Raw genomic sequence first — 26,146 nt, 5'->3', positions numbered from 1 at the left:
TGTTTTGAAATACTTCAGAAGTTTGGTGTTTTTAATATTTTACATATTTTTTGTAATGGTCAAATCAGATCATTTAATTTAGTTTTCAGAGATTTATGGAAACTTCCATTTACATCTTTTTCAAGTGGCTTAGTCTAATTTTTTAGGACATTTTTAGTTTTACAGATTTAATGTTTTAATGTGCCATGCAAATGTAAATCACCAAGGGTCTTCTGGGTAAAAATAAAATCTTTATTAAAACAAAGATTCAAGAGTACACTAGGCATTTTGTTTGGTTTATTAAATTCTAGCAGAAAAATCATTAAATGTTACTATAAAATACTTTAACTTTTTGAATTAAGTGTTTTAAATGTAGTTTTTTCCTTTTTATTTTGTACCTTTTTTTTTTAGGGGTATAATTGCTTTTGTACCTTTTTTTTTTAAAAAAAAAGGAAAATCTGCTATCCTTCCACCATGAGGAAATAAGATGCTGACACAGCTCTGTTTTGGGAATTGGATATTTAGAGATTGAAGCCCGTGAGATGATAGGTGCTTGAAAGACTCAGTTTGGTAGAGGAGAGTTTCAGTCCTGGAGGAGGCTCACCAAGGACCGTGATAATTGTAAAGGACAAGGCTTGGCACTGTTATTAAGGTCTAGACTGTAAAGGGAGAGTAGTCAATATTGTGGTGTTTCCTTCATCATTATTTTACAATCACATTTGAAATAAATGTGCTAAAATCCAGCAGGCAATAAATTTGCATTTCTTGAAAAAATAAATTTAGAAGAGATTTACGGAGGAGGTTACTGTAAAATGTAACTTATGAATATTTAGCCCGTTGTTCCCTAAAATCTTTTATTACCTCATTTACCACAAACTTCCTTTTTCTACTGTAAGTTACACAGACATTACATGGTATAATATATATTGTCTTTGAACAAACTTTTTTTTTTTTTTGAACAAACTTTTAAACATTTTTTATTGCTATATTGAAGTCATGGTTTTCAACTGCATGATGGCATCAGAAGATGAGTTTAAATCATTGCTCCTTCTACTTGTTGAATAACCAGGTTTTCATGATCCATAAAAAGTAAATGGTAATGCCTGTATAACAAGGGAAATCAGATTGTAATATATGCAGCACTTTGTGTGCTACATGTTAGAGGGCAGTGGTGGTAAAAATGTTTTCTCTCACGCAAAATGCCCACACAATGTAGGTTGCTAGGAAATGATGTGCCTTTGAAGACAATGACTTTCATGTTTGGGATCTCAGACTCCAAACTTACATCTTCTGTGGCCAGGAAGGACACAGTAGATGCTAGGGGAACAGCATACATTTACCCATGTCCCCAACCTTAGACATGAAAATCTTCCGGTTATATCTGGAAGGTAAGTAATGGGTGATTTTTTTTTTCCATAGTTTTTTTCTTTCTTTCTTTCTTTTTTTTTTTTTTTGTGGTACGCGGGCCTCTCACTGTTGTGGCCTCTCCTGTTGCGGAGCACAGGCTCCGGATGCGCAGGCCCAGCGGCCATGGCTCACGGGCCCAGCCACTCCGCGGCATGTGAGATCTTCCCGACCCGGGGCACGAACCCGTGTCCCCTGCATCAGCAGGCGGACTCTCAACCACTGCGCCACCAGGGAAGCCCTCTTTCTTTCTTTTAAAGTGGATTTTATAGTTGATAAGTTAAAAGATGTTTTCTGTTTTTTCTTTGGGCCAGAGAGGGGCTTTTTAAAAATTATCCTCAAGTTCTTTAAGACTTCTAGATTTTAACTTTTGGGTTAAACATATAGTTATGAATAGATTAGCTTTAAAAAATTTTTTTTGACAAAATGCTGATTTTAGTGTCTAGTAGATTTGTTTGTGTTATAGAAACTTGTTTGTTTTAAGTTGGCATTCTTGGTTTTTTTAACCTCTGGATGTGATTAATTCTTACAAAAGTAACATTCAGCTGTAAATTGGGAGTTTTTTGCACATCTAAAAAAATCTTTCAGTGGAAAAGTACATATGAAAATCTTCATTTTCTTCTCATACTAACCTATTATCTAGATTTTCCAGTAGTTATGGTGAGCACTTTTTTTTTTTTCAGAGTTATTTCCTTCCACCTTTTCCTTACATACCTTTGGTTTTATTGTTGCTGAGTATTTTCCTGGAACCCTTTTTTAAAAATACTTCTGAATCTGCGTGTAGCCCAGATACTTGAGCATATGCCTCCAGTTGAATAGACTCTTGATGAACTCGTTCTCTTGGTCATCTTGGCTAGATAGGCTTCTCCTATGCCTTCTCAGTATGATTGGCAATAATGCTTTTTATTTTATCTGAACTCTTCAACACACACTAGCATGGCTTTGACATTGAAAGCAAAAGGGAAGAAATCTTATGCCAAAATCATCCAAAGCTGCCCTCCCTGTGAATTATGAGATGTGTATTAATAAGGCATGTTTTAGAGTCATTTTGTAACCCCAGAACACTTAGTCTGTTTTATTCTACTGTTAGTATTGACAAGTGTGCCTGTAGTCAGAGATCACCAGGAGCATACCTGTAGTTGAACAAATTGGGTTTATTACTCGTCGTAAGCAAAGAACACAGACCATAGGGAACCACGGGGTATCTCAGTAAGAGGATGTTATAAAGATTATATTATAGGATTTGGACTTTGGGTAATTGAGGTAAGGGTTCAAAGAAGTGAGGTCTATCACTCTTTTAGCATAAGAGAGATGTTTGGTATTTTGTAGGTTTTGCAGGACCTTGTTTTTGTTTCATGTCATCGTGATCTCAGAATGACTTAATTTGATACAGATGTTCAGTGAGATTGTCCAACAGGAGAACAACATGGTTTAGCTGTAAAAGTCGGATCAGTTTTTAATAACATGGAGGCTTAGCTGTGAGCCTCAGATTAGTTCTCAGAGATCAGCAACTGCTTCACCCGCCCCCCCCGCCCCGCAATAGCATTTAAGTCCAACTGGCTTCTCACTATGTAGGGACCAGGTGGGGGAGGTCAGGGTTTAATAGCAGTGACCTGTTGGGTCTGTCACTTGAACAAGCTGCGGTGATACTGACAGGTATATTTTTACAAAGGCAGTTGGGCATCATGCTAGTTTTCAGCTGGCTAGAAGTAATTAGTTTTCCCCCACTATCCTAAAGTAGGACTCAGCTTGCCAACGGATGCACAAAATAAATCGAGACAAAGTGCAGGTGCTCGCAGACTACCATGGCTTGCTGCTGAGATGCTGAGTGTAGTTCCTAGCGAAGGAGCTTGGTGGCGCCACTCTTGTTGCTCAGGGTGTCCACTGCCTCTATCTCGGTTTTGCTGCAAAACAAATGCTTTTTGCCTTTTTTTGCAAAAGCAGAAATTCTCTTTGGATTTCTTTCTGTTAGCAAAAACAGGTACAAGCATACCTTGTTTTATTGTACTTCGTTTTGCTGCACTTCACAATAGTGCATTTTTCACAAATTGAAGGTTTGTGGCAATCCTGTTTCAAGCAAGCCTATTAGCGCCATTTTCCAATAGCGTTAATTTTTAATTAAGGTAGGTACATTTTTTTAAGACATACTGTTATTGCGCACTTAATAGATACAGTATGTGTAAATATAACTTAAGTACTGGGAAACCAGAAATTCATGTGAATTGCTTTATTGCAATATTTGCTTAATTGTGGTGGTTTGGAACCGAACCCACAGGATCTTGGAGGTATGTCTGTACTAATGTAGATCTTTCATAAAAGCGAAGTGGTGTAAAGCGAACTTTGGAAAAGCACGGGGTACCTTTAGTGGGTAAAAACATGTCCTTTTTAAGAAATAAGATGAGTCAGTTTTGCTTCATTAATCTCTCTGGGGATCTTAGGGTTTATTTTACTAAATTTAGTGTCTAGGAATTACTTTTTCATACTTCAGGAGTTCTTTAGATCTGGGAAGAGTCAACTGTTTATTTTCTCTGTTGTCTTTGTTATTATAATACATAGCAGTATACACCAAAGGGATTTTAAAGGTTTTTAAGACTATGAACACTGTTTAAAAAAGCCTTACAATTAATAATTATAATAATTGTAAAATTCTTTATGAACTCTCAGGTTGACTTAAGGCCAAAAAAAGACCATGTTTTGAAACTCCACTCTGTAGTTTATTCATGTGCATCAAAGATCACTGAAAAGAAGTGTATATTTATTCATTTATTTAAGTAATTGCTGTGCACTGTGTGCCAAGCTAGGTGCCAGGCCCTGGGTATGGAGGAGGGAGTCAAGTACTTATTCTTGTCTTCATGAGCAATACAAGTGATAGCTGGAGATTTTTGGTTTCAAAGCATCACTTTTAATGGTATCTTAATTTCATATACTAAAGTAAGCATTGTATTATTGTATTATAGTGCATAGAAAAATATCCCTGTGATTAATGAGGTAGTTCTTACCATTTTTGTGATTTTGAAAGTGATAGCTTTTAAAAATCATGTATTTGTGGAGCATCTGCTCATGCAAGTCTGGAGATAATGTTTTTTAAATGTGAAGGTCTTCAGAACAAAATTTGTCTCCTAGGAAACTGCAAGATAGGCTTCTTCTGTTGAATCTTTACCTTGAATAATAAACTGGGAGTATTCTTAATACTGAATCTTTTTGTCATTTGGTAAAAACTGAGTAAGTTTTAATACTAGAAAAGTTAGGTTTGTAATTAAGACTTGACTGTGGGTACTTATTAAAAGTATAGAGCACATTAGGATAGTGTCACATGATTAGAGAATTCAAAATGTCTAGCTCCATTAGACAAGCAAGACACACTGTAGGCAAACCAGTCTCTTTATGTGGTGCTACTAGTTTTGCCATTGGTCTATAGAATTTTCCTATAGAAATAAAGAATATAATCATATTTTGTCATTGAAATCTTCATGATAGCTTTGAGTGTTCATGAGAATCTCAAAAACCTTTAAGAAAGGATTTAGATTGCAAAACTTTTGAACTCTTGATGCTTTTAGTAGAGCAGTAGTAGCATTAGAATATGGTTGATTTGGGCCAAATGTAGATGCCAGAATACATCTTCATGTAATTTAGGCACAAAGGTTTGTGGTACATTCTCTTGATTTAAAGTGTCCAGATAAGGTTTTGTAATTTAAAATTAAATCTATCTGGGCAGCAGCCCATTTTCATGATCCCCACAAAACTCTTTTCCTATTATTTACTGTAACCAGTAGACTTGCATCTATGTTTTCTTTGTAACTATCCACTTACCATAAGGGTTGTTGTGAAATAGTACCAGTTTACTATGTCTTTTTATAGTCAATGTTGAGTGCAAGTCTGTTTGTAATGTGTCATTTTTTTTCTATAAAAAAGGGAGGGGTAAATTTTCTGTTTGTGTATTGCTACCTTTAAAATATAGGAGAATACAGGAATTCCCTGGTGGTCTAGTGGTTAGGACTCTGCGCTTCCACTGCAGGGGGCATGGGTTCAATCCCTGGTCGGGGAGCTAAGATCCTGCATGCCACGCGGCACAGCCAAAAAAATTTTTCCTTTTAAAATAAAGTATAGGAGAATATAGTGTAATTGCTGTTTACAGTGGTTAAGTGATAAGGAAGAAGAAATCATTAATGTTGTCGAACCTCTTCTCCAGCTGCTCCAAAATTCTGGCTACAGTCATAGTTTCTACTTGGGAAATCTTTGTTTTTTCGTCTGGGGTACTTTAAACATTACTCATCTGAGAGCAGCAGGTATGGCTTTGAATCCCAGCTCTGCTGTTGGGCAGGTCAATCTCTCTCAGTATGCGCTTCCTCCTCTGTAAAGTGGAGCTAATGGTACCTACCTCACAGGGTTGTTGTGAGGGTCCCAGAAGTACACAGAAGAAGGCACTTCTCATGTTGTAGGCATGAAGTAAATGTTGCTTAAGTCATATATGTGCTAGGAAAGATGCAAAAAGCATGGAGGGTGTAAAGAAAGTAACACATTTAAGTTAATTTGGTTTAAGAGGAAGTTGGAATTGATTAGGAAAGATATTATAAAGGGTTCATTTAAGAGGAGATGACTAGATCAAGAATTGGGATGGGTTGTCATTATCCTATTTCAGTAGTGATTCTTAGGTTTAGATGTGTCATTGATAAAATTAATTGTATTGTAAGCCACATTTAAATAAATAACATTATATTGAAATGGAACTATGACTTATTTTTTAAAGCTTTATTTATATAAGTCCTCATACTTTATTTCCACTGTCATCTCAGAATCACAGCATTACCTTAAGGCAATAATTCACTCCCACCATTCCCCATGCACTGTCCCCAAAGTTCTGTTCCTTTTTTTGGTTGCTTGCTTGTTTGGTTTTTGAATAGATAATACGTTTGAATCTTTCCTGAGAATCACTAGCTGTTTTTTTTGAGTTCTAGTTAGGTAAATTCATATTTGGTGAATATAAGATATACTAAGTTATTCTATAGATGCAGCAGAATTTTCTTCCCGTTGCTACTTTTTACTAGGTTTATAATATCTTGAAAGGATATAACGGCCAGAAAAATGATAGATCTCTGCAGTGTGAGTTATTTGGGCATTTTAAATAGACATTTTAAGTTAGATCAAAATCACATACTCCATTTCTAGCAGTGCAGTCACATTATAAGTTCTTATTCTGTTTTTCTTCAGTCTTTGATTTTCTCCTTATATAGTTGCCTTTTCTAAAAATGAGTAGTAAAAGAAAAATCATTCTTCAAGCACGGTTAAGGTTGAGAAACCTTCACTCTGCCACATTACTTTGATTTTGTGTTTGGTATGAAGGCTGAAGATGAGAATTAAAGACCAGAAACTGAGAACTTTGTGGTCCCACACACCCCAACATCACATTGGTCCCACAGAGCACAGACAGGCAGTGTTGCTGCAGATACCTGGTTAACCGGCATTCTCTCTCTGGGAAACACTGATGACACAACTTAGTGTGGTTGACTGGCAAAGAAATGTATAAACTGCGGTCATACGTTTACACGAATGTGTTCAGAATACAACCAAGAGACTGAAGCCCACTATCAGTATGTATCTTTTAAGAAGTGTTCTCACTAGTTCAAATGGGTTTACGTTGATTTTTCCACATCGTGTCCTGTCACCGGAAAGATGACAGATGATGAGTACAAATGCAGGCTGACTTCATAACAATTACTGACCTATATGTGGATATCACTTGCAACCTTGGCTTTATTAGCAGCACCATTTCCTAACCAACCAAGCCGAAGACCACATGCAACATTTTAAGATGCATTTTTTTCATCAGTCATGCATGACGACAAGTATATTCTGTGTATCACGTGGAAGTGAGATTTGGAGAGAATTGTAATGTCTGGATTCACACATTCCTACCATGTGCCATATGGAAGGCTGAGATCTATTATGATGCATCAGTGTTGGGGGAATGGAGGGGTGGAAAGGTAAGGAAAGAATTGGGTAGGATTAATGTTGAAGATGTTTTCTTGAGAATTTTCTGCCTTTTACAAGGGTAATAAACATTCATAAAAAGTTCAAACACTTAGAAGAAACAAGTCAGTGTCTTGCCCTCCCTGTTTCCAATCTCACATTCAGAGGTCATCACTATTCCATTAATAGTTTGGTGTGAATGTTTCTACAACTCTTACGCATATACAAAAAGAAACGGGATTATACTACATATATTCTTCTGCTGTTTGCTTTTCTCACAACACAATATATCATGATCATTCTTCCGTGTCATTACTATTGCAGTCTTTTTAAAGTAACTGCTCTATAACATTACATAGCATGTATCTACCATAGCTTATTTTACCATTCTCAATGACAGACATTTAGAATTTGCAAGAAGTTTTACAAAGACAAAGTTGTTCACTAAGCTTCATTGTACCTTTATATTTGTTCCCACTTAAGTAAATTTTCCTTTAGGATAGAATCCTAGCAGTAAACTTGATGGATCAGAGCATGACCATTCAAACTTTTGGAAGATACTTCTGAGTTGTCCTCACCATCCTGGAGTCATTAACAATAAACTTTAAGAATGTTGTGATCCAGCCAGAAATTCTAGAGATACCATAGTCTTAACATTTGAGGAAATTTCCACCATTTAGAAATGTAAGCTTATTTTTTAAAATTTATAAATAACATGCACATATGGTAAAATATTTTCTCCAGCACCGTAGAGGGATGGAATGTGGATAATCCTTTTAAGCTAATTTGTTTATTTCCTGTGGTTACCATCAGAATTTAAAATATTTCTTGGTATATCTACCTGACACAGTGTCTGTTTACTACCTATCATGAAAGGTGAAGAATTTCAAGTAATTACACCACCAGCCTTGCCTTCTACCTTCTGGGCTTTGTTATGAATTGTAGTTGTTTTGATAGTTTCCCATATAGCTTTAAATGTTCTTAGTTCTTTACTTTTGGGGGTCACCAACTTTAGGCAGTGTTCCTTGACTCACCATTACGTTACCTAAGGAAATCTATGCCCCTCAATATCTTTTCTACTTTTCTCCCTTTTATCTCTCCAAGGATTTTTAACCAAGGTTTCAGTTCTAAAAAAAAAAATGAAACCAATAAGTAGAATTTTGAATATGAATGAGCCTGTTGACCTCAGAAACAAGTAGTATAAGCAGGTTTATAATAAACTCTGTGGCAGTTAAAAGTTGTCCTACTTGAAGATTATCAAGATCAAGTGAGACTGTTTTCTTAAATCGATTGTCCTATAAACTGTTGAAAGTAATGCCATAATTAAGTTTGCTTTAGTTTTTCTTATAATTTGTAATTACTTTCCCTTCTTAATGGCACTAAAAGCCTTTACTGTAGCAAGTTTTTAAGTTTTAATTTTGCAATTATAGTAAATGCATTTTATTTTTATTTTTGAAGATATTCTTCACCTGGTTCTCTGACTTCCTGCTCTAATTTGGACTGATTGTCTTCTGTGCCTGTGACCGCAGTCATACTGGGATTTCTTTGCCTTCCCCTGTTCAGTCCACTCTGTTTTGTTTTTCAATTTAGTTAAAAATATACTTCCCCCCTCCCCCCCTCCCGAAACAGTGCTTGAGAGGTAAATTTCAAAATTCTGATGTCTGGAGAGGTCTATAATTTGCCATCATACTTGACTCATAGTTTGTGTTTCAAATTCTAGGTGTGAAATTCTTTTCCCTCAGGATTTTGAAGGCTTCCACTATCTTCTGTCAGTTCTGCTGATGAGAAGTCATATGCTATTCCAGTTCTCATTATTTTGTAGGTACCCTAGTTTTCCCTTCTGAATGTTTTTTAAATGATCTCTTTTTTTCTGTGGACTTATTTTATTTATTATTATTTTTACTGTGAGTATAGGCATAAGATTTTAAACTTCATCTTCATTGGCTCACTTTGATCTACAATCTCAAATCTTTATTCTAGTCAAAGGGTTTTTCTTTGATTATCATTTCGTACTGTCTCTGCTTGTATTATGGAACTTGATATATGAATGTTGGACCTCTTGGAGGTATCTACCGTGTATTACCTCTTTCATATTTTCTGTTTCCATCTTTTGCTCCAAGTATTGGGAGATTTCTTCTATTTTATCTTCCAGAATATGATCTTCAGTCATGCCCAATCTGTTATTCAGCCCTTCTGATGAAATTTTTATTTTATCCACTGCCGTGTTTAATTTCCAGGACCCCCTAGTGGTTCTCTGGTCTTTTCACTTTTCATGGTGGCCTGTTTTGTTGTTTGTTTTTTTGAAATGCACATACCCTTTAAAACTTTTAGCATAGTAATCGAGGTGTGTGTGTATGAGTGTATATGTGTGTTTAGTCTGGTTGAGTCTGTTCCTATTTGTTTTCCCTAGAACCACTTAATCTGTTTCTTTTTCCTGGTCTTTCTCTTTCCTCCTGTTTGATTTTTCTCAAATGTCCAGTGATCCTTGGCCAAATATTTGAATGAAGATTTGTGTTGGTTAGTATAAGTAGCTGTTTTTCATTTCTTTTGCAGTTGAGTAAGTCCACTGGCCCAAAGGACTCTCTGCTCAATAATAGACCTCGCTGTGGACTCTGTGTGCGTGTGTGTATGTGTGTGCACGTGTGTAGTGAGCTGTGTGGGGAAGGACAGTCTTGGAGTAAACGGGCACCTGCCACAATTGCCAAAGTAAGAAAGTAAGTGTGTTGTATTCTGAGATGCAGTGCTCAGTTTATTTCACCCTTGGGTGGATGGAACTACCCTCCTTTCTCCCCTTCCCCCTCTCCTTTCCTCCTCCTCTCCTGTCTCATCTCCCCTCCTCTTTCCTTCTTTCTCTCCTCTCCCTTCTCCTTTCCTTCCTCCAGGGTCATAGTATGGCATTGGCACAAGCTTTGTGCTGCTTTTCCCTCCAGCCTTAAGTCCTGTTTGGGGATTTCTTCCCAGACTTACTATTGCTTTGTTTTAGAAAGCCGTTGTCTGGCTTTAGCTGAGTGCAGCTGTTCTATATAAATGGGAAGACAGGAGGAGGGGCCTGGACAAGTTGCTCTGTGGAGAGTTCTGTAATTACCCTCATTACAGCATCACAGCCTTTGTCACTGAGCTGTCCTGGAGCCTAGAGTCTTTTTAAGGCCCCAACAGCCCTTTGTGTATTTTGTGTTTTATTTCTGTGCTATGGTTTATTCATCACTGAGCCCATCTATTTTTGGAGAATTGCCCACATTTAGGTTGAAGTTTTTTGAAATTTTCATAACGTTTGTGGTCAGCGACAGTCGTGGGAAATAAGTGCATCCACTGTAAATCTTTCAAAGTAATCTAGGAAGGGGCTTTGCATACATAATTTAACTTAGCAGTAAAATCATGATTTATTCCAAGACTCAGTTCCTTCTTCACATTAGTGACCTTGAGACAGTTTCCCTTACATCTCTCCTGGTATTCTTCCTACTTCTGTCATTTCTCCATTTCTTAAGAAATATTATACATTTAAATTTTTAATCATGTATTTCTAGTTTAAGGTAATCCATGGCATTTAGGGGAATTTAGAGTAAGTGATCAATTAAAATAACTGAAAGACACTTGAGTTAAACCTAGTATTTTTCCCATAGGTTTCTTTTTTCCTAGAAATGTGTTAATAAAAATAGAAAAAAATGTAGAGAGAATTTTCAAATATTTACTTAATAAATATTTTTAAAAAGTGATTGGTTTTATCTCAGTATTGGAGACTGCCATTTAGTCTAGCGGAATTAACAGTATTATCTGTCATCAGAAGTATTACCTGTTTTTCTTAGTTACTTAAAACACAGTCAAAATAATAAAATAAAGGCAGTGATGGCCCCCATTGTAGGTTTTCCAGTTCTCAGAGAGAAATGGCGTTAGATCAAATCTAATACTTAGGTTGGATGTTGGTAATTAGAACTCTGTTCTTTTTATCTTGGGTCACTTGAAGACTGAAATTTAGCGAAGTCTTAAGAAGTCTCACTTGGGAAGTACTTTCAAATCGAGCCATTTTCTGCTATCCCGTACTCTGTTCACGGTAATGACAGCTCTTGCTCTTAGCTCTACATGGAAATCGCTGTCCTTATGGTGAGCTTTTTCAGGGCAGAGATTGGATCAAAACAAGAGTTCTTAAAATTTGACTATTCAGAATGTGTGCTAGGCATGATGATAAGTGCTTCATACATTTCATTTAATTCCTGAAACAATCCAAAGATTGAGTAGTCCATTTTACACATGGAAATATAAAGGCTTAGCAAGGGTTAAGTAAATTATATAAGATGGTAAATGACATTTGAGGTTTAAACAGATCAAGTTCACTTCAAATCTTTTTACTAATAACCATTGTATAGCACATGAACACTAAACATAGTACCTACATGAATTAAATTATATTTAACATATCCTTTCCTTGATTCCAAATAAAACTGTTCTGACACTGTACCTGTGCGCCTGTTGGACAAAGCTCACTTTGTCTCGTGGTTATTTCTTTCAGAGGGAGGGAGTATATGGTAGATTGTAGGTGGAGATGAGAATTTTTGTGATTCACGACGCTGCTCAGAGAGGAGGGCAAACTAAAACACTGATCTGTTTTTCCTAAGAACACAATTTTGGTTTTTTGGTTTTTTCCTCTGGGCTTTTCATCATATATTCATTCATTCATTCAACAAAGTACAAGAAGATGGCAGATTTTAAAACACCTCCACGAGGGAATAATGGTATTCTTTATAATATGTTAAGTTTAATTTGAGCTGGTTTGGATTTTCACATTTCCTAATCAGTATTACTTGGTTTCCACATTTCTAGAACGGTCAAACATTTTTTTTCTTTCTGAGATTTATGGGCAGAATTTTGAAAATTTATTATACGTCTTCATTTCATTTATAATGAGGCTTTGGCTGGATTCAGAATTCTAGATTCAAAGTTTCTCCCCCACGTTAGCACTATCAAGATTTTGTTCCTCTGTCTTCTTGCTGCCAGTGTTTTGATGAGTATTATGGTGGTTGTGGAATGGCCCTCAGTTGGGTTTTAGCTGATATTTTTCTCATGATTGGTTTTGGTTTTATGGGATTTGGGGAGGTAGACCACAGAGGTGAAGTGCCATTTTTATCACATCAGAGCAAGAGGGTGTATGCTATCAACATGACTTGATGTTGACTTTGGTCAACAGGTTGAAGCAGTGTTTGTCAGAGTTCTCCAGTGTAAGGCTACTCTTTCTCCCCCTCTCCATACAGTGCTCTTTGAAAGGAAGTCGTGAAGCACAGCCCACACCAGAGGGGTTGGGAATTACGCTCCACATCCTTGAGGGTGAACCTAAGTTATTTGGAATTTTCACGTATGAGAAATTCAGCTCTTCTCCCCCTCTTATTTATTTATATCAGTATGGGCTAATGAATATTTTATTGGAATATGTTTTCACTATGATGGAAACTAGATAATAGGACCAGCTCCCAGTTGAGGTTTTCTCCATTATCTTATTTCTGCTTTGAAACAGAAATGAAGATAATTATCAAGATCCAGTTGGAGTGTAATGCCATATCAGAATATTCATTTGTAGGAAAAGTTTCACTTATAGGTAGAAAACACACAATGTGCTGGGAATCATGTGATACATACTTAACCCCAGCAGTGTTTAGGGGTTCACATAACCCTTTTGTTCTGGTACAGGTAAATTTCTGTAATCTTGCCATTGTTACCTTCCTTTCTTCCAAGAGGTGAATAGTAGCAGATGGAGAGGATTATATAGGGAACCACATTTACCAAAAGTGTGCAGATATACCCAAGAATAGTAAGGCAAAACTCAGAGGTTCAAAGTACAGTTGATGCTGTGCATGCCATGATTGCCATGGGGTTAATTAATTCTACTTTGACCAAGATTATGTGTTGCTTTTATGTATCTAAACTTCAATGTAAAAAAACAGTCTCCTTAAGATGGCCAACTGGGTGAACCATATTTTTTACCTTGTTTTCAGAAGGAAGGCTTACTCTAGAAGTACCCTAAAGTATCATTATAAATGGTTTTGCTTTTTCTTTATTAGGAGTTTCAATCATGACTTCTGTTCATTCTTGGCCAAGGTACCTGCTGGCACTAATAACTTTATTATTAATGTCGCATAGGTACTGCACTTTCTGGTAGTCCTGCTCATTGTTTTTTTTTGCGGTACGCGGGCCTCTCACTGCTGTGGCCTCTCCCGTTGCGGAGCACAGGCTCCGGACGCGCAGGCTCAGCGGCCATGGCTCACGGGCCCAGCCGCTCCGCGGCACGTGGGATCTTCCCGGACCGGGGCACGAACCCGTGTCCCCTGCATCGGCAGGCGGACTCCCAACCACTGCGCCACCAGGGAAGCCCCCTGCTCATTCTTTTAAAGGATTTTTTGGATTTACATTTTCTTTCTGATTTTTCAAGCAATGGCTGTATGCTTTTCTTCTTGATCCTTTAAAAGAATATTGTGTCATCTGTATATTACTATTGAATTATGAATGTGTGCAGAAATGTTTACTAGAGAACTTTGACTACGCACATGCTCACACACACACACACACGCACACACATGCACACACACGCACACACCAGTGTACCCTTTCTTACAAAGGACTTTGTGACTGGTTTCTGCGTTGCGTGGGACCCCAGGTATCTCCCATCCCAGACAAATGGCTGAAGTGCTTTGATATATGATTGTTAACATCCAGCAGTTGGGGGAGTACAACAACAATGAGGCTGAAAGAATATTTGGTTGTTGCATTCCTTTGCTTTAATCTGCTTTGATAAATATTCTCCAAAATAGCCTTGTACTTTTTTGAATACTTTAAATTTTTAATTGGACTCAGAAATTATATACTTAGTCATATATTCGTAATTTTTTTCACTTTATGCCAGAAGTAGTTACATGGCATTAATCTTATGAGATGTGTGTTCAATTTCAATTTTTAACCTACTTGACAATTTCATTTAGGTCAGCCTTTGTGAGTACCACGTAAATACGTGGCACAAATAAATAGAAGCCATTTTACTTGCATACGCAAATTAAATACGTAAGTTAAGTAGAGGATGGGCAAATTTATGATGTGCCTACCCCCTGTGCCATTTGAGTTTGTTTTTGTTTGTATACTGGATGCTTTTCTGACACCGTATGTTTAACTGTTTTTTATAACACTTTCCTGTGTTACCACTCAGCTCTGTCAAATCCTTACATTTTGCCATACTTATTTCTGAATTTTAAAAAGAAGTACACATTACACACATTGCAGATACGGTTAAAGGTCCCTTTAGTTGCTCCTCTCCTGCTCCAGAGGTGTCTGCTGACCTGAATTTAGGTTCGTCATTGCCAGACCACATCCTAAGCTAGCATTTCAAAATTTCACAGATTGGTCTTTTGAGGGACTTGGAAGTATTCTGAGAAAAAAAGGCTTGCGGTCAAATTTTCACCTACAGATTTGTAATACATATTGAAAGCACTGAAGGCTCTCAGACATGAAAAGAAACTTGTCAATTTTTAAAATTCAGCATTGCCCAGCTATTTGACCGGAGAAACCCTTCCCCCATGATTCTGTGCACTGTTGTTGCTTGGAATATGCTTTGTGTAAACACTGCCTAGAGGTGTACTCTTTCCAAAATTTATTTTCCATTTAATTTTATAGTTTTTTACTAATGTAACTTTCTAGATTTAAATGACAAAGATAGTAATTACTTCCAGTTGATGTTCAGTGTTCGATCAAATTTAAAATCATTCTGCAAAAAAGGAAGGTAAAAATGTTAATAAATTGCATATTCATTGACCAACATACAAGTTGCTTATGCTCCTTAATTTTTTAAATTCTTGATTCCGCTGACCTACTGAAGTGTTTGGCTATGGACCATGGCTACACATACCCTTTGCCTTGAACTGATCTGTTACATTTTATGTTCTTGTGGCTGGAAGTAGCTTGAGTTTGTTAATGTTTGACACACTTTCTTGAATAACAGTTCTTCAGCTGTTAATGTTGTACAAGGTGGCGCTTAAATTTTGTTTGCTTTTTTTCCTTCCTGTATTAGAAAATCTTGGTGCTTTTTGTAAGCTATGTATAAAAGAAATTTTCCTTAAGATTTGTTCATATAATGGTCTGATCCAGGAAAAATAAAATGGGAAAATGGACACTATTTCTGACCTTCAAATAAAACTCTGTATCTTGATTTTCAGACTGTTCACCGAGCCTTGGGGGCATATGCATTGTCTTAAGGCAGGGCTGTTTACCTGTGTGGGATGATAGGTCCCTTAGGATCTGGTGAGGCTGTGGAGGAGAGATGAGGTTCTTGAAAAATGCACAGGGGCACAAAGTCTACATACAATTTCACAGAGGCCAGGGAACCTCCTCGGATAAGGGAAGAGTACAAAAACAGACCTTGTTCCCTTGTTGGCTCCTAGCGTTCACTGCACTACACTTTACGATTCTGAGATTGGAAATTATTAATCAACAGGAAGACTCCACTTTCTACAAAAGTAAGTCTAGAGCTGTTTGCCAAACAGCTAAGGACCTAACCATCTATCCTGTTATTCTCAGAATTTTAGGGTTTATTAAGGAGTCTCTGCATTATATTTCTAGGATCTCCTTTAAAAACAACAACACATTAAGCATTTTGTCATTAGGAAAAATATTATTATTATTATTTTTTGCATTCTGCACCTTCCTATTTCAAGCATAGTCATGTAACATTGTTTTTAAAAGAGGTTTTTTTTCTGTTTTTATTTTGTGGAGAGGGTCTCTAAAACACCTGCATTAATTGTTTGCTGGCTTAATTTCAGTCTATATTCAGAAAACATTTATTCTAAGTATTAACTTTTTTGAAAGTTATTGTACCTGGACTGTGTGATTCCACAGATACTTCCCCAGTGTTCAATTTTATTTCATTTGGTGGTCACATATTTTAGAGGTTGAGCACCCATAATAGGAACCCAATAAATGTTGCTATTGAGCACACTTATTTTGAATTAGTGAACAAGTGAAAGATAGATGAATGTGTGAAAGTATAATCAAGTGGAATAAGTAAAATTACTGTTTACCTCCCCATTTGGTATAAATTCTAATGCACAATTAATGGTTGCTTTCTGCAAATAATTATGAAATAATAAGCTAAACAATTCTGGCATGTCAGACACAGGTTAATCCACAAAGCAATGCCACCAGTGTCTCAGAGATTCTAATTCCGTCACTATTCATTTAGCTAGCACCCTGAGGGAATGTTTAGCTAGCAAAGAAATGATGCAGAACTCATTGCCCTCAAAGCTTAAGCTCTGAGAGTAACCCAGTATGGTTAGATTAATTTGGAATTTCTTTGGGTGGAGTTGGGTCATGGTTGCCACATTTAACAGGACCCTGGTCTTCGAAGTCAATCTGGTTACTTCTCAGATAGTTAAAAAGTAATTCTTTTTTATGTGTTTATCTTTAGATTTTACCCCTAAATTCTTTTCTTGTACACTTCTGAGAGATGGAAAGATGTGTAGAAGTTTGCCTTCTACACCCTCAGTTACATTTGAGCAAGCAAAATTTGATAAGTGAAACAAAACGAAAGGACCTCTTCTGCCACTTCATTTGGATGTTATATTTAGTGAGGTGAAGGGAAGATTGGAACGGGAAGAAGGCAGTCCTGGCCACCTGGCCACTGGCCTAAACCCTTTTAGGCCTCAGTTTTCTCTTGTAAAAATTACAAGGCTGTATAACTTTGTAGGTCTTCACTAGCTCAAGTATCAATTGAAGGTAATTTTTTTGTTGTTGCTATTCATTGTGTAACTGAGATAGGGAATAAAAATAATGTGATTATGGAAATTCAAGGAGACTTTCTTTAAAATGTCTAATTACAGTCTAAATCAGTGTTGTCTAATAGGACTTCTTGAGATGATGGAAATACTCTGTGTTTATGCTGTCCAGTATGCTAGCTGTTAGTCACAGGTGGTTGTTGAGCACTTGAAATGTCGCTAGTGTGACTGAGCGACCTAATTTTTAATCTAAATTAAAACATTTAAATAGCCACAGGTGGCTAATAGCTACTATATTGAACAGTGCAGGTTAAGTTCTTAAATATTTATAAGCATTCAAAGGGAATGTCACGTGTAGATTTATCATGACAGTCTTGTTTTTTATTTGATGATTTTGGCAGTTGGGATATTTTAGAATTTGGCAGTTGTACCCCCAAACCTCAATATTGAAATCTTTCTTTAAGCATAGTTGTAGTTGCAGTATGGCCGAGCTACTTGTTACCTTTCCTGGGGATCCTAGAGCTTTTACTTGGTAACTCTGTGCCCACATCACTGGCTTCTTAAAGCTCTGCCATCCTACTAAGGATTGTATGTGTTTACTACAATCTGCCTTTAGACTCCTGTCAGTCCCCTGCAGGGCTCTACGTTTTCCTGTGTTAGGCTTTATAGTATCTGGAGGAGGTTTGGTGGTGTTGAGAGTTGTTATCTTTGTATTTTTTATGGGCTTGATTCTGAAACGTTTAAATGCCACTTTAAAAAATACTTGGTCTTTCATTGGCAAGAAGTTTTCAGTCCTAAAATCTTGAGCCATTAGAAAGATGTTTTTAGTACTAAAATGTCTAGGTCAGTAGGCCAATAAAAAACAGTTGTCACATGAATGAATTTTCCATTAAGTCTGTGTTAATTGCTTTAGCACTGCAGATACTACAGTCTTAAAATTTCCATGTTTGGGGGTAACAAAGAACTTTGAATGATTCTATGCTGAAATTCTGGACCTTTGAAATGATAAAAATTGTTGTAAAGGCGTTCTTTAGGGTTAATGGTTGAAATTGATAAGCCATGTGTTTGGGACTCAGTCGTTTTTCTATGAGATAATAATTTATATAAGATTAAGTTTTTATATATAGCATGCCAGGTCACAAAACCCATATTATCCTTGAAACTTAGTTCAGCCATAGCGAGTCCAAGAGCTTTCAACGAAAACTTTCATTCCCACTGAGGTTCTGAAGCACATCTTCCCGGGACCACAGGCACTGGTTAGTTCTGTATTGACAAACACAGGCGCTAATTGATGTCAGTCAGTCCCTTGAGTTTTGAATAGAGGGAAACCAAAGCCAGTTGACATTAAGTAAAGTAATAAAAGCGCATGTTAAAAACTTCAAGCAGTACAGAAGAGTAAATGACTTCTTCTTATTCCCATACCATTTCTTCTCCCTAAAAAACTATTAACAGCTTAAGTTTTCTTTTTTCCAAATGGGGCTAAATTACACCTTGCTTTTCTGCTTATATTATTTAGAAGTCAGGTTTATTGAGGTGTAAGTTACATATGGTAACATTTACCTTTTTTTAGGTGTACAGTTCTATGAATTTTGACAAATATATACACCATAATCAAGATACATAACATTTCAGTCCCTCCAGAAAGTTCCTTCTCACTGCTTCATTTTTTTTTTTTTTTTTTTGCGATACGCGGGCCTCTCACTGTTGTGACCTCTCCCGTTGCGGAGCACAGGCTCCAGACGCGCAGGCTCAGTGGCCATGGCTCACGGGCCCAGCCGCTCCGCGGCATGTGGGATCTTCCCGGACCGGGGCACAAACCCGTGTCCCCTGCATCGGCAGGCGGACTCTCAACCACTGCGCCACCAGGGAAGCCCTCACTGCTTCATTTTTGAAACCACCACCATAATCAAGATATAAAACACTTCTGTCACTCCAGATTCAGTTTCAGCTTCAGTTTTAACAGCCGTATAGTATTCAATTATATGGATTTATCTTAATTTTTCTAAATATCCCCTCACTGATTTATATTGAGGTTGTTTCCAGTTTTATAATTCAAACACGGTGTAATAAATACCTTTGTATATAAATCTTGGTGTGCTTTTACAGCTACAAACATAGGGTAAATTCCTAGCAGAGGGATTACAGAATTAAAGGTGGTGAGCATTTAACATTTTGATAGGGCCAAAAGCCTCCCTGCAAAGTCGTACTGATTTACTTTCCAACCAGTTATGCATAAGAGCGTCTGTAACTTACTACACTGGGTGTCACCAAAATTAATTTTTGCTAATTTGATGGATAAGACATTACCTAGCTAAGTAACTTGCATTTTTTTTCTCATTTTAAAAACATATCAAAAAGTTCACACACACACAAAAATCTAACCCATGTTATTTATGGTTAAAACCACAGTATAACATTAGAGGAAATGTGGATAGAAAAATTTTACCTTTTTTCTCACAATCCCAATACGTTTTTCATTTCCTGCTTATTTGTATCTACATTTTTGCAAATATATGTGTACATTTTTATAGTCATTCTCATAGCATATGCACAGGTTGTGCCTGTGTTGTTTGCTTGTAAAAGTTCCCTTTATTTCATGAGCATGTTTTTCTTTGTTCCCAGAATCTTCATTGTAGTAGTTGTATGTTTCTTTTGTTTTGGGACTGTGGCACAGTTCATTTAGTCATTCCACTTCTAAAATTTTTTATACTTTTAAACTTATGAACAAGGCTTCAAATACCATATTTTAAAAATAAGAGTTTTTAAAAATCCTTGAAAATTATTTTCTTAGGATAGATTTCTATCAGTCAGATTCTTCTGGATCTAAGTGTATCATATTGACATGAGAGGGTAGAATTTTATCATTTGAAATAGTTTTTGTCACTTCATTGGGAATTCAGTAACTTTTTTCCCTGGAGAAGGAAGCAGTTGCATATCAATTTGCTTCTATGCCAGCTTAATCTATTTATTCTTTTTCATGAAAAATTATGAAAATGACATGCTGCTTGTAAAGATTTCATACAGGTAATCAATCTGTTATCTAGTAAATAAAATTTTTTAATTGTATATTTTTCTCAATAGATCATTTCATGTGTTTCAATATTTTAAAATTACCAAATAATATACAGTGAACTCTCCTTACCCTTGTTCCCAGGGTACAAGGGTACCAATTCCCCTTCTTGGTAGCAGTCAGTATTATCAGATTCTTTCATATTCTTTCAGACATATTCTATGCAGTTTTTTTTTTTTTTTTGCGGTACGTGGGCCTCTGACTGTTGTGGCCTGTCCCGCTGCGGAGCACAGGCTCCAGATGCGCAGGCTCAGTGGCCGTGGCTCACGGGCCCAGCCGCTCCACGGCATGTGGGATCTTCCCAGACCGGGGCACGAACCCACGTCCCCTGCATCGGCAGGTGGACTCTCAACCACTGCGCCACCAGGGAAGCCCTATTTTATGCATTTTTAAGCAAATGTATGTGTGTGCTCTGTGTATGTGTGTGTGTGTCTCTTTTTAAGCCACAAATGTTAGCAACCTGCACATACTTTTTTGTACATATTTTCTTAGATTATTTTATTTGTATTTAATTTTTTTAAAGTAGATAATACATGTACATTTTTCAAAAGTAAAATAATGTAAAGGCTTGAATAGTCCCCCTTCTATTTCAGTACCCTGTCTGCAATGTACCGCCCTTTGGTGAGTCTTTATGCATAGAGAAGCAAATAGGAAGGTACATATTTTTGTTTTCCTTCTGTAACTCTCAAAGTAACCTTTCACACGTAATCAGGCAGTATAGAATAGGCATTAAGAGCAGTGGCTCGGGGGCCGGTTCCCTGCATTCAGGTGTCTGCTCTGCCACACATCATCTGTATAATCGTGGGCAACTTTTTTAACCTATCTGTGCTTTGTAATCATGTAAAATGATGACCCAGTATACATTCTTTGCTTAGAATAGTACCATACATAAGGAGTATATGTGTTTGCTAGTAGTATTATTTTTATTATTAGGGACAGTGACCAATAAAATAACATCCACGAATCAGTTCCAATCAGTTTGATGTATATTAGTGATATATATGGATATGGGTAAATTCATTTAACAGAAAGGGATGGATGGGATTTTTCACTTGTTTGAATTCTACTGAAATATTTTAGAAAACTTCCGAAAACAAAAGTGAAGCAGCTAAAATACATTTTGTTGTTCTTTTCTTATGGGTTGATAGTTTTCTTGTTTTTGCATATACTTCTTTAAACTAAACTCAACTTTCTTTATGTAATAAAAGTGTCCCAGAGAAGGTGAGGGTAGAGGTGGCAGCTAAGAATACGAACATTTTTGCATAGTGCATCACATTTTAAAAATACTTTCTCACACACTTTGTACTCAAATTTGGTAAAAATACATACGTATCTATACATAATATTTAATTTCAGGTGATAGTGGCCCATAAAGTTTTAAAATTCCCTGGCCATATCTTTTAAGGATAAAATTGTTAATAACATTAAAAGTTCTTAAGGCAAGCAAGGGGCTGGGGGACTGAATTATATTTCTGTCCAACTTTTCCATCCTCAGTTCTTAATAAAAAATTAAGGCAACAACGAGACCTCTTTCCCCTTTCCCACCTTCAGATCCTAGTTACAAAATAATATATTTTTATTGTAGGAAATATAAAAACAGAAGACACAGAAATAAGAATCACCTTAAAAGTCCTATCCAGCTTAGTATTATAACAGCTTGGTGTCTAGACTTCCTGCCTTTTTTCTCTATATAGATATGCACACACAGTCACTCGTTATTAATTTGTTTGCCTTCTACAGTGATGGCATCAGGAATGCTATACACACTGGTGTTTGTTTTTTTTAATAAACTTAGTATCATGAACATTTTAATCATGCCATTAAATTATCTATAGAATCATTTATAATAGGTGCATCATATTCCATTGAGCACATGTGCCATGCTGAAATTTATTCTGTAGTATATTTCCTATTCAGGAGCATTTAAAAATAAACTATGTCGGTCAACATCATTATATGCCAATCTTTTTGGACACCCATTGTATCCTGATGATCAATTCTGAGACGTGGAGTTTAGCGGGTTGCAGGATACGTACTTTTTCCGAACTTTTAATACACGTTGCCAAGCTCCTCCAGAGAGTTGGTATCTCCCGAGCGCCAGCCCTGGGATGAGCTTTAGATAAGTCCTTGCCTACGTGAGATGCGAATTTCCCTTCTGCATGGTGCACATTCACTCTCCAGCGCCTCTAGAACCATCTCTTCCTTCTTCCCTACTTCCCTATTTTTCTATTCTTCTGTATCCTTCCTGCTTCCCACCTCATACTCCATAGAAGCTGGATTTGAGCCTGGTTAGAGAAGGAGCCGTTTCAAATGCTGTTTACCTTCCCCTTCACCTGCTTCTTAGTGCATTTGCTATATAAAATACTCTTGAGGCTCTTTTTGTACAGCAACAAGTTTTCAAAAATCATGCTCATTTTTTTCAGTTTTGTAAATTCTGGTTTTCACTTTCGTAATTTTTAGTAACGGTTAATCTGTTGCGTTTTTGAAGCAACCTCATGCTCTAGCACAGTGGTTAAGAGAACTATCTCTATTCCTACAGACAGGGTTCAGATTCCAGCTCCTGTTACTGTTGACTAGCTTTTCTCAGGGTTTTGAGAGGATTTAAAGAGGTGCTCGATACACTGCCTATCATATAGTGAGCACTCGATAGACTAACTTTTATTGGCATCTCATCTGACATATGTGTGAATGAAGCAGGGATTATTTTTCCCATTCTGCGTTTCAGTAAATGGGATCAGAAAGATGGAATACTTTTCGTACTGTCACATCTAGAAAGTGGTGGTGTCTGAATCTGAATTTAGGACTTTTGATCTATAGGGACTACTTCAAAGCAGGAAAGCTAAAGTGAATGACAAGCATTGTTTCTAATAATTAGGACAATACATAGAAGATCATGAAAAGTTTGCACAGCTTTACAGGGGCTTCCAAAAATCTTGACCGGCCTACCAGCAAGTACGTGAGAAGGTGAGCTTAGTTCCAGAAGAGGAATGGTCCCTGTGCATTGTGGCATAGGAGGAGAGGTTGCTGTACCCAAAAGTCTTCCAGACACAAAGGCCAAAGAGAGTTTGTTTTAAAAGTTTAAGATGACTGAGTACTAGGATCAAAACATTTAATAGGTTTCTCTATTTTGGTTTAACTTAGAATGGAGTCCTGTTTGAAATATCTATGCTGATTAGGTTTTTATCTTAACTTGTTTCCGACAGGGCACGGTGCTGATGTGAAGTGTGTAGACTGGCATCCAACAAAAGGGTTAGTTGTTTCAGGAAGTAAAGATAGTCAACAGCCAATCAAGTTCTGGGATCCCAAGACTGGGCAGAGTCTTGCAACACTGTAAGTGATAGGAACCCCACCTTGGTCCCTAAACCAAGGGGAGCAAAGCTGCCTGTATTCTTTACCTTTTAGCTTTTTTTCCCTCTCATATATTCCTGAAAAAGTAGTGTAGACAACAGATGGACTTACACCTAGAGCCTTCTTATTTATTAAATATGATTTCTCTCTAAATTCCTAATAAAATAAGGCTTGATTTTTGTTCTGCCACATACATCTAAATTTAATTTGGGCGTCACGGGGGTGGGGAGGAGGTGGTTATTGCTACTCTTCTAGCTTTACTGTTTCCTCATCATAATACATTTTGTATGGAATTGATGTGTGTGCCATTTTTTTTTAAACTTATGGCTGCACGGCATGTGGGATCATATTCCCCAACCAGGGATCGAACCCACGCCCTCTGCATTGGAAGCGCGGAGTCATAACCACTGTACCACCAGGGAAGTCCCGACATGTGTGCCATTTGTTAGACACAGCCCAGCTTTCTCCATCTCACTACATCTACTTATAGAGAAATTTTCCCTTCATATTTGAATCAGTTCTCAGTTTTTATCTGAGGTATTTAGTTACGATGCAGCCACATCATAAAAAATTTTCTCTTTGAATTATCAGTAAACATTCACAGTTCTGTGAATATGTTGTTAACGTTCTTTTGACTAAGCAGCTGTATCCTGGTCCCTCTGATTGGGAATTGAGCCATACCCAGAGTGAGCTGGCTGGAGCAAGGCTGCCTTGTTGCACAGCTCCAGTGGCCACAACCAAATAGGACGCCTTGTGAATGGTGCTCCTTGGAGATGTGCATTGTGCAGGCCTCAGCGGTTGCAGAGTCTTTAGTTCAAATTAACCCTCAAACTATCTTGTGTCCTTTTTAAAATTGCTTTGACTTAATGAGAGAAGCTTCATTGAATTTTTAAAATTGAATGAGCTTTATCGAATATTAATTTATGTGTTCAAGTGCTTCCCCTGCTTCACAGATAAACTTTTCTATCCAGTTGAAGTTCTCCTATTTTAACTAGTTAGTGAAAGCTGTGCTTAGATAATGGACATAATTTCTTTCTGTCTTTGACCTATTTCTTTCACGTGTACTTTTAACCATGGTCCTATAATGTTACATGCTTTATTACTTCTAGGCCAAAGTTCTTGCCATCTTGACTGCCATGTGCTTTTCAAGAAAAATGGTCATTATATTGATTTATACTTGTTTTGAATTCTGACAGATTATTTTCTTGGTACTTTGTTTGTAGTCATGCCCATAAAAACACAGTAATGGAAGTGAAATTAAATCTCAATGGTAACTGGCTACTCACAGCATCACGTGACCACCTCTGTAAACTTTTCGACATCCGAAACCTGAAAGAAGAGCTTCAAGTCTTCCGAGGTCATAAGAAAGAAGCTACAGGTCGGCGGCTATGATATGCTTCTCATTTTGACTATTACCTGTAGTGTTCTGAGATCCTAATAGTTTTGTCCTTCTCCGTGTTTTTGTTTACAGCTGTGGCCTGGCACCCTGTTCATGAAGGACTTTTTGCCAGTGGAGGGTCTGATGGCTCTTTGTTATTCTGGCATGTTGGGTATGTGGCACTTACTATGTAAAAAGTTGTAAATTTTATGAAGAGAGCACCTGAACATGAAAAAAATGATAGTGTTTTGTATTTTTTCTGAGTGTTCATATGTCCTGTATCTGTAAACCCAGTTTGGAACAGAAAACTTAGCATCTCTCTTTTTGGCTATGGAAGTCTTGAAGGGAGAGTAAGACCAACTTCCTTGTTTCTTGTGGTGAGGTCATTTCTGAAGCATTTCCCCTCTGAGGTACTCTGGATAAAAGACTGTATTCCTGATGACAAATCAGTACCTCTGAAACATGTGGAATTGACCAGATTTAAAGTAACTGACTTTGGTAGCTTTGTGTTGCGCTAAAAGAAAATGTCTTTCTTGGTGGGGGAGGGGTTGGGTAACTTTTGTGAAAAAGACTACTTTCTGTGGTGCCATTACAGGGTAGAGAAAGAAGTGGGTGGGATGGAGATGGCCCATGAAGGAATGATTTGGAGTCTGGCTTGGCATCCTCTTGGACATATTCTCTGCTCAGGTTCAAATGACCATACTAGGTAAGCTTTATGTCAAAAATAACAAGGAATTACTGTATTTATGGAGCAGCAGGAGATAAATGTATATCTTACTCATATAGGAATGTATTAATTTGTTTTCTAACTTACTCTTAAGGACATGTTGGTAGTGGTTTATAAATATGTGTATTACAAGGAGATTGGGTATTGAATATGACTTTCTTATTTGAATTTTGTTTTGCCTTCTAATTTAAAAAGTGTCTTTCTACATTAAAAATGTTTAGAATAAGGCATTGTAAAACTTTGTTGTTTTTGCCAGAGGACTGCTAAGTATTGTTAAGTGCCCAGAAATACACTGAAACCGTGCTCCTCTCCTCCCCCCTCCAAATACTTTTATTTTGACAGCAAATTTTGGACCCGAAACCGACCAGGTGATAAAATGCGAGATCGATACAATCTAAACCTGTTGCCTGGAATGTCTGAAGATGGAGTGGAATACGGTGAGGTTCTTGCATGTTTATCTGTCTTTGAAATCTGATATTCTGTTATAAAAGTGTTAGGTGTTAAGAAGATTTTGCAAAATGAATTTTAGTTTT

General features: G+C 37.0%; 1 protein-coding gene across 7 annotated transcripts in view; it reads left to right on the top strand.

The window, feature by feature from the left end:
• WDR33 (WD repeat domain 33) overlaps positions 1–26,146 on the top strand; it is a 103,256-nt gene that overhangs the window by 58,937 nt on the left and 18,173 nt on the right. For 5 of the 7 annotated variants that reach the window (XM_070046022.1, XM_070046021.1, XM_030840390.2 and 2 more), the window contains exons 8-12: positions 23,364–23,490; positions 24,732–24,886; positions 24,980–25,058; positions 25,482–25,592; positions 25,956–26,050. In XM_070046022.1, coding sequence (XP_069902123.1) covers positions 23,364–23,490; positions 24,732–24,886; positions 24,980–25,058; positions 25,482–25,592; positions 25,956–26,050 — 567 coding nt within the window. Of the gene's footprint in view, positions 1–6,723; positions 6,744–12,593; positions 15,499–23,363; positions 23,491–24,731; positions 24,887–24,979; positions 25,059–25,481; positions 25,593–25,955; positions 26,051–26,146 lie in introns of those variants that run through there. The other 2 variants (XM_060302581.1, XM_060302582.1) reach the window with 2 other exon arrangements.

Source organism: Globicephala melas, chromosome 7 (assembly GCF_963455315.2).
Source record: "Globicephala melas chromosome 7, mGloMel1.2, whole genome shotgun sequence".
Taxonomy (NCBI): domain Eukaryota; kingdom Metazoa; phylum Chordata; class Mammalia; order Artiodactyla; family Delphinidae; genus Globicephala; species Globicephala melas.
This window is presented reverse-complemented; position numbering and strand designations above follow the sequence as displayed.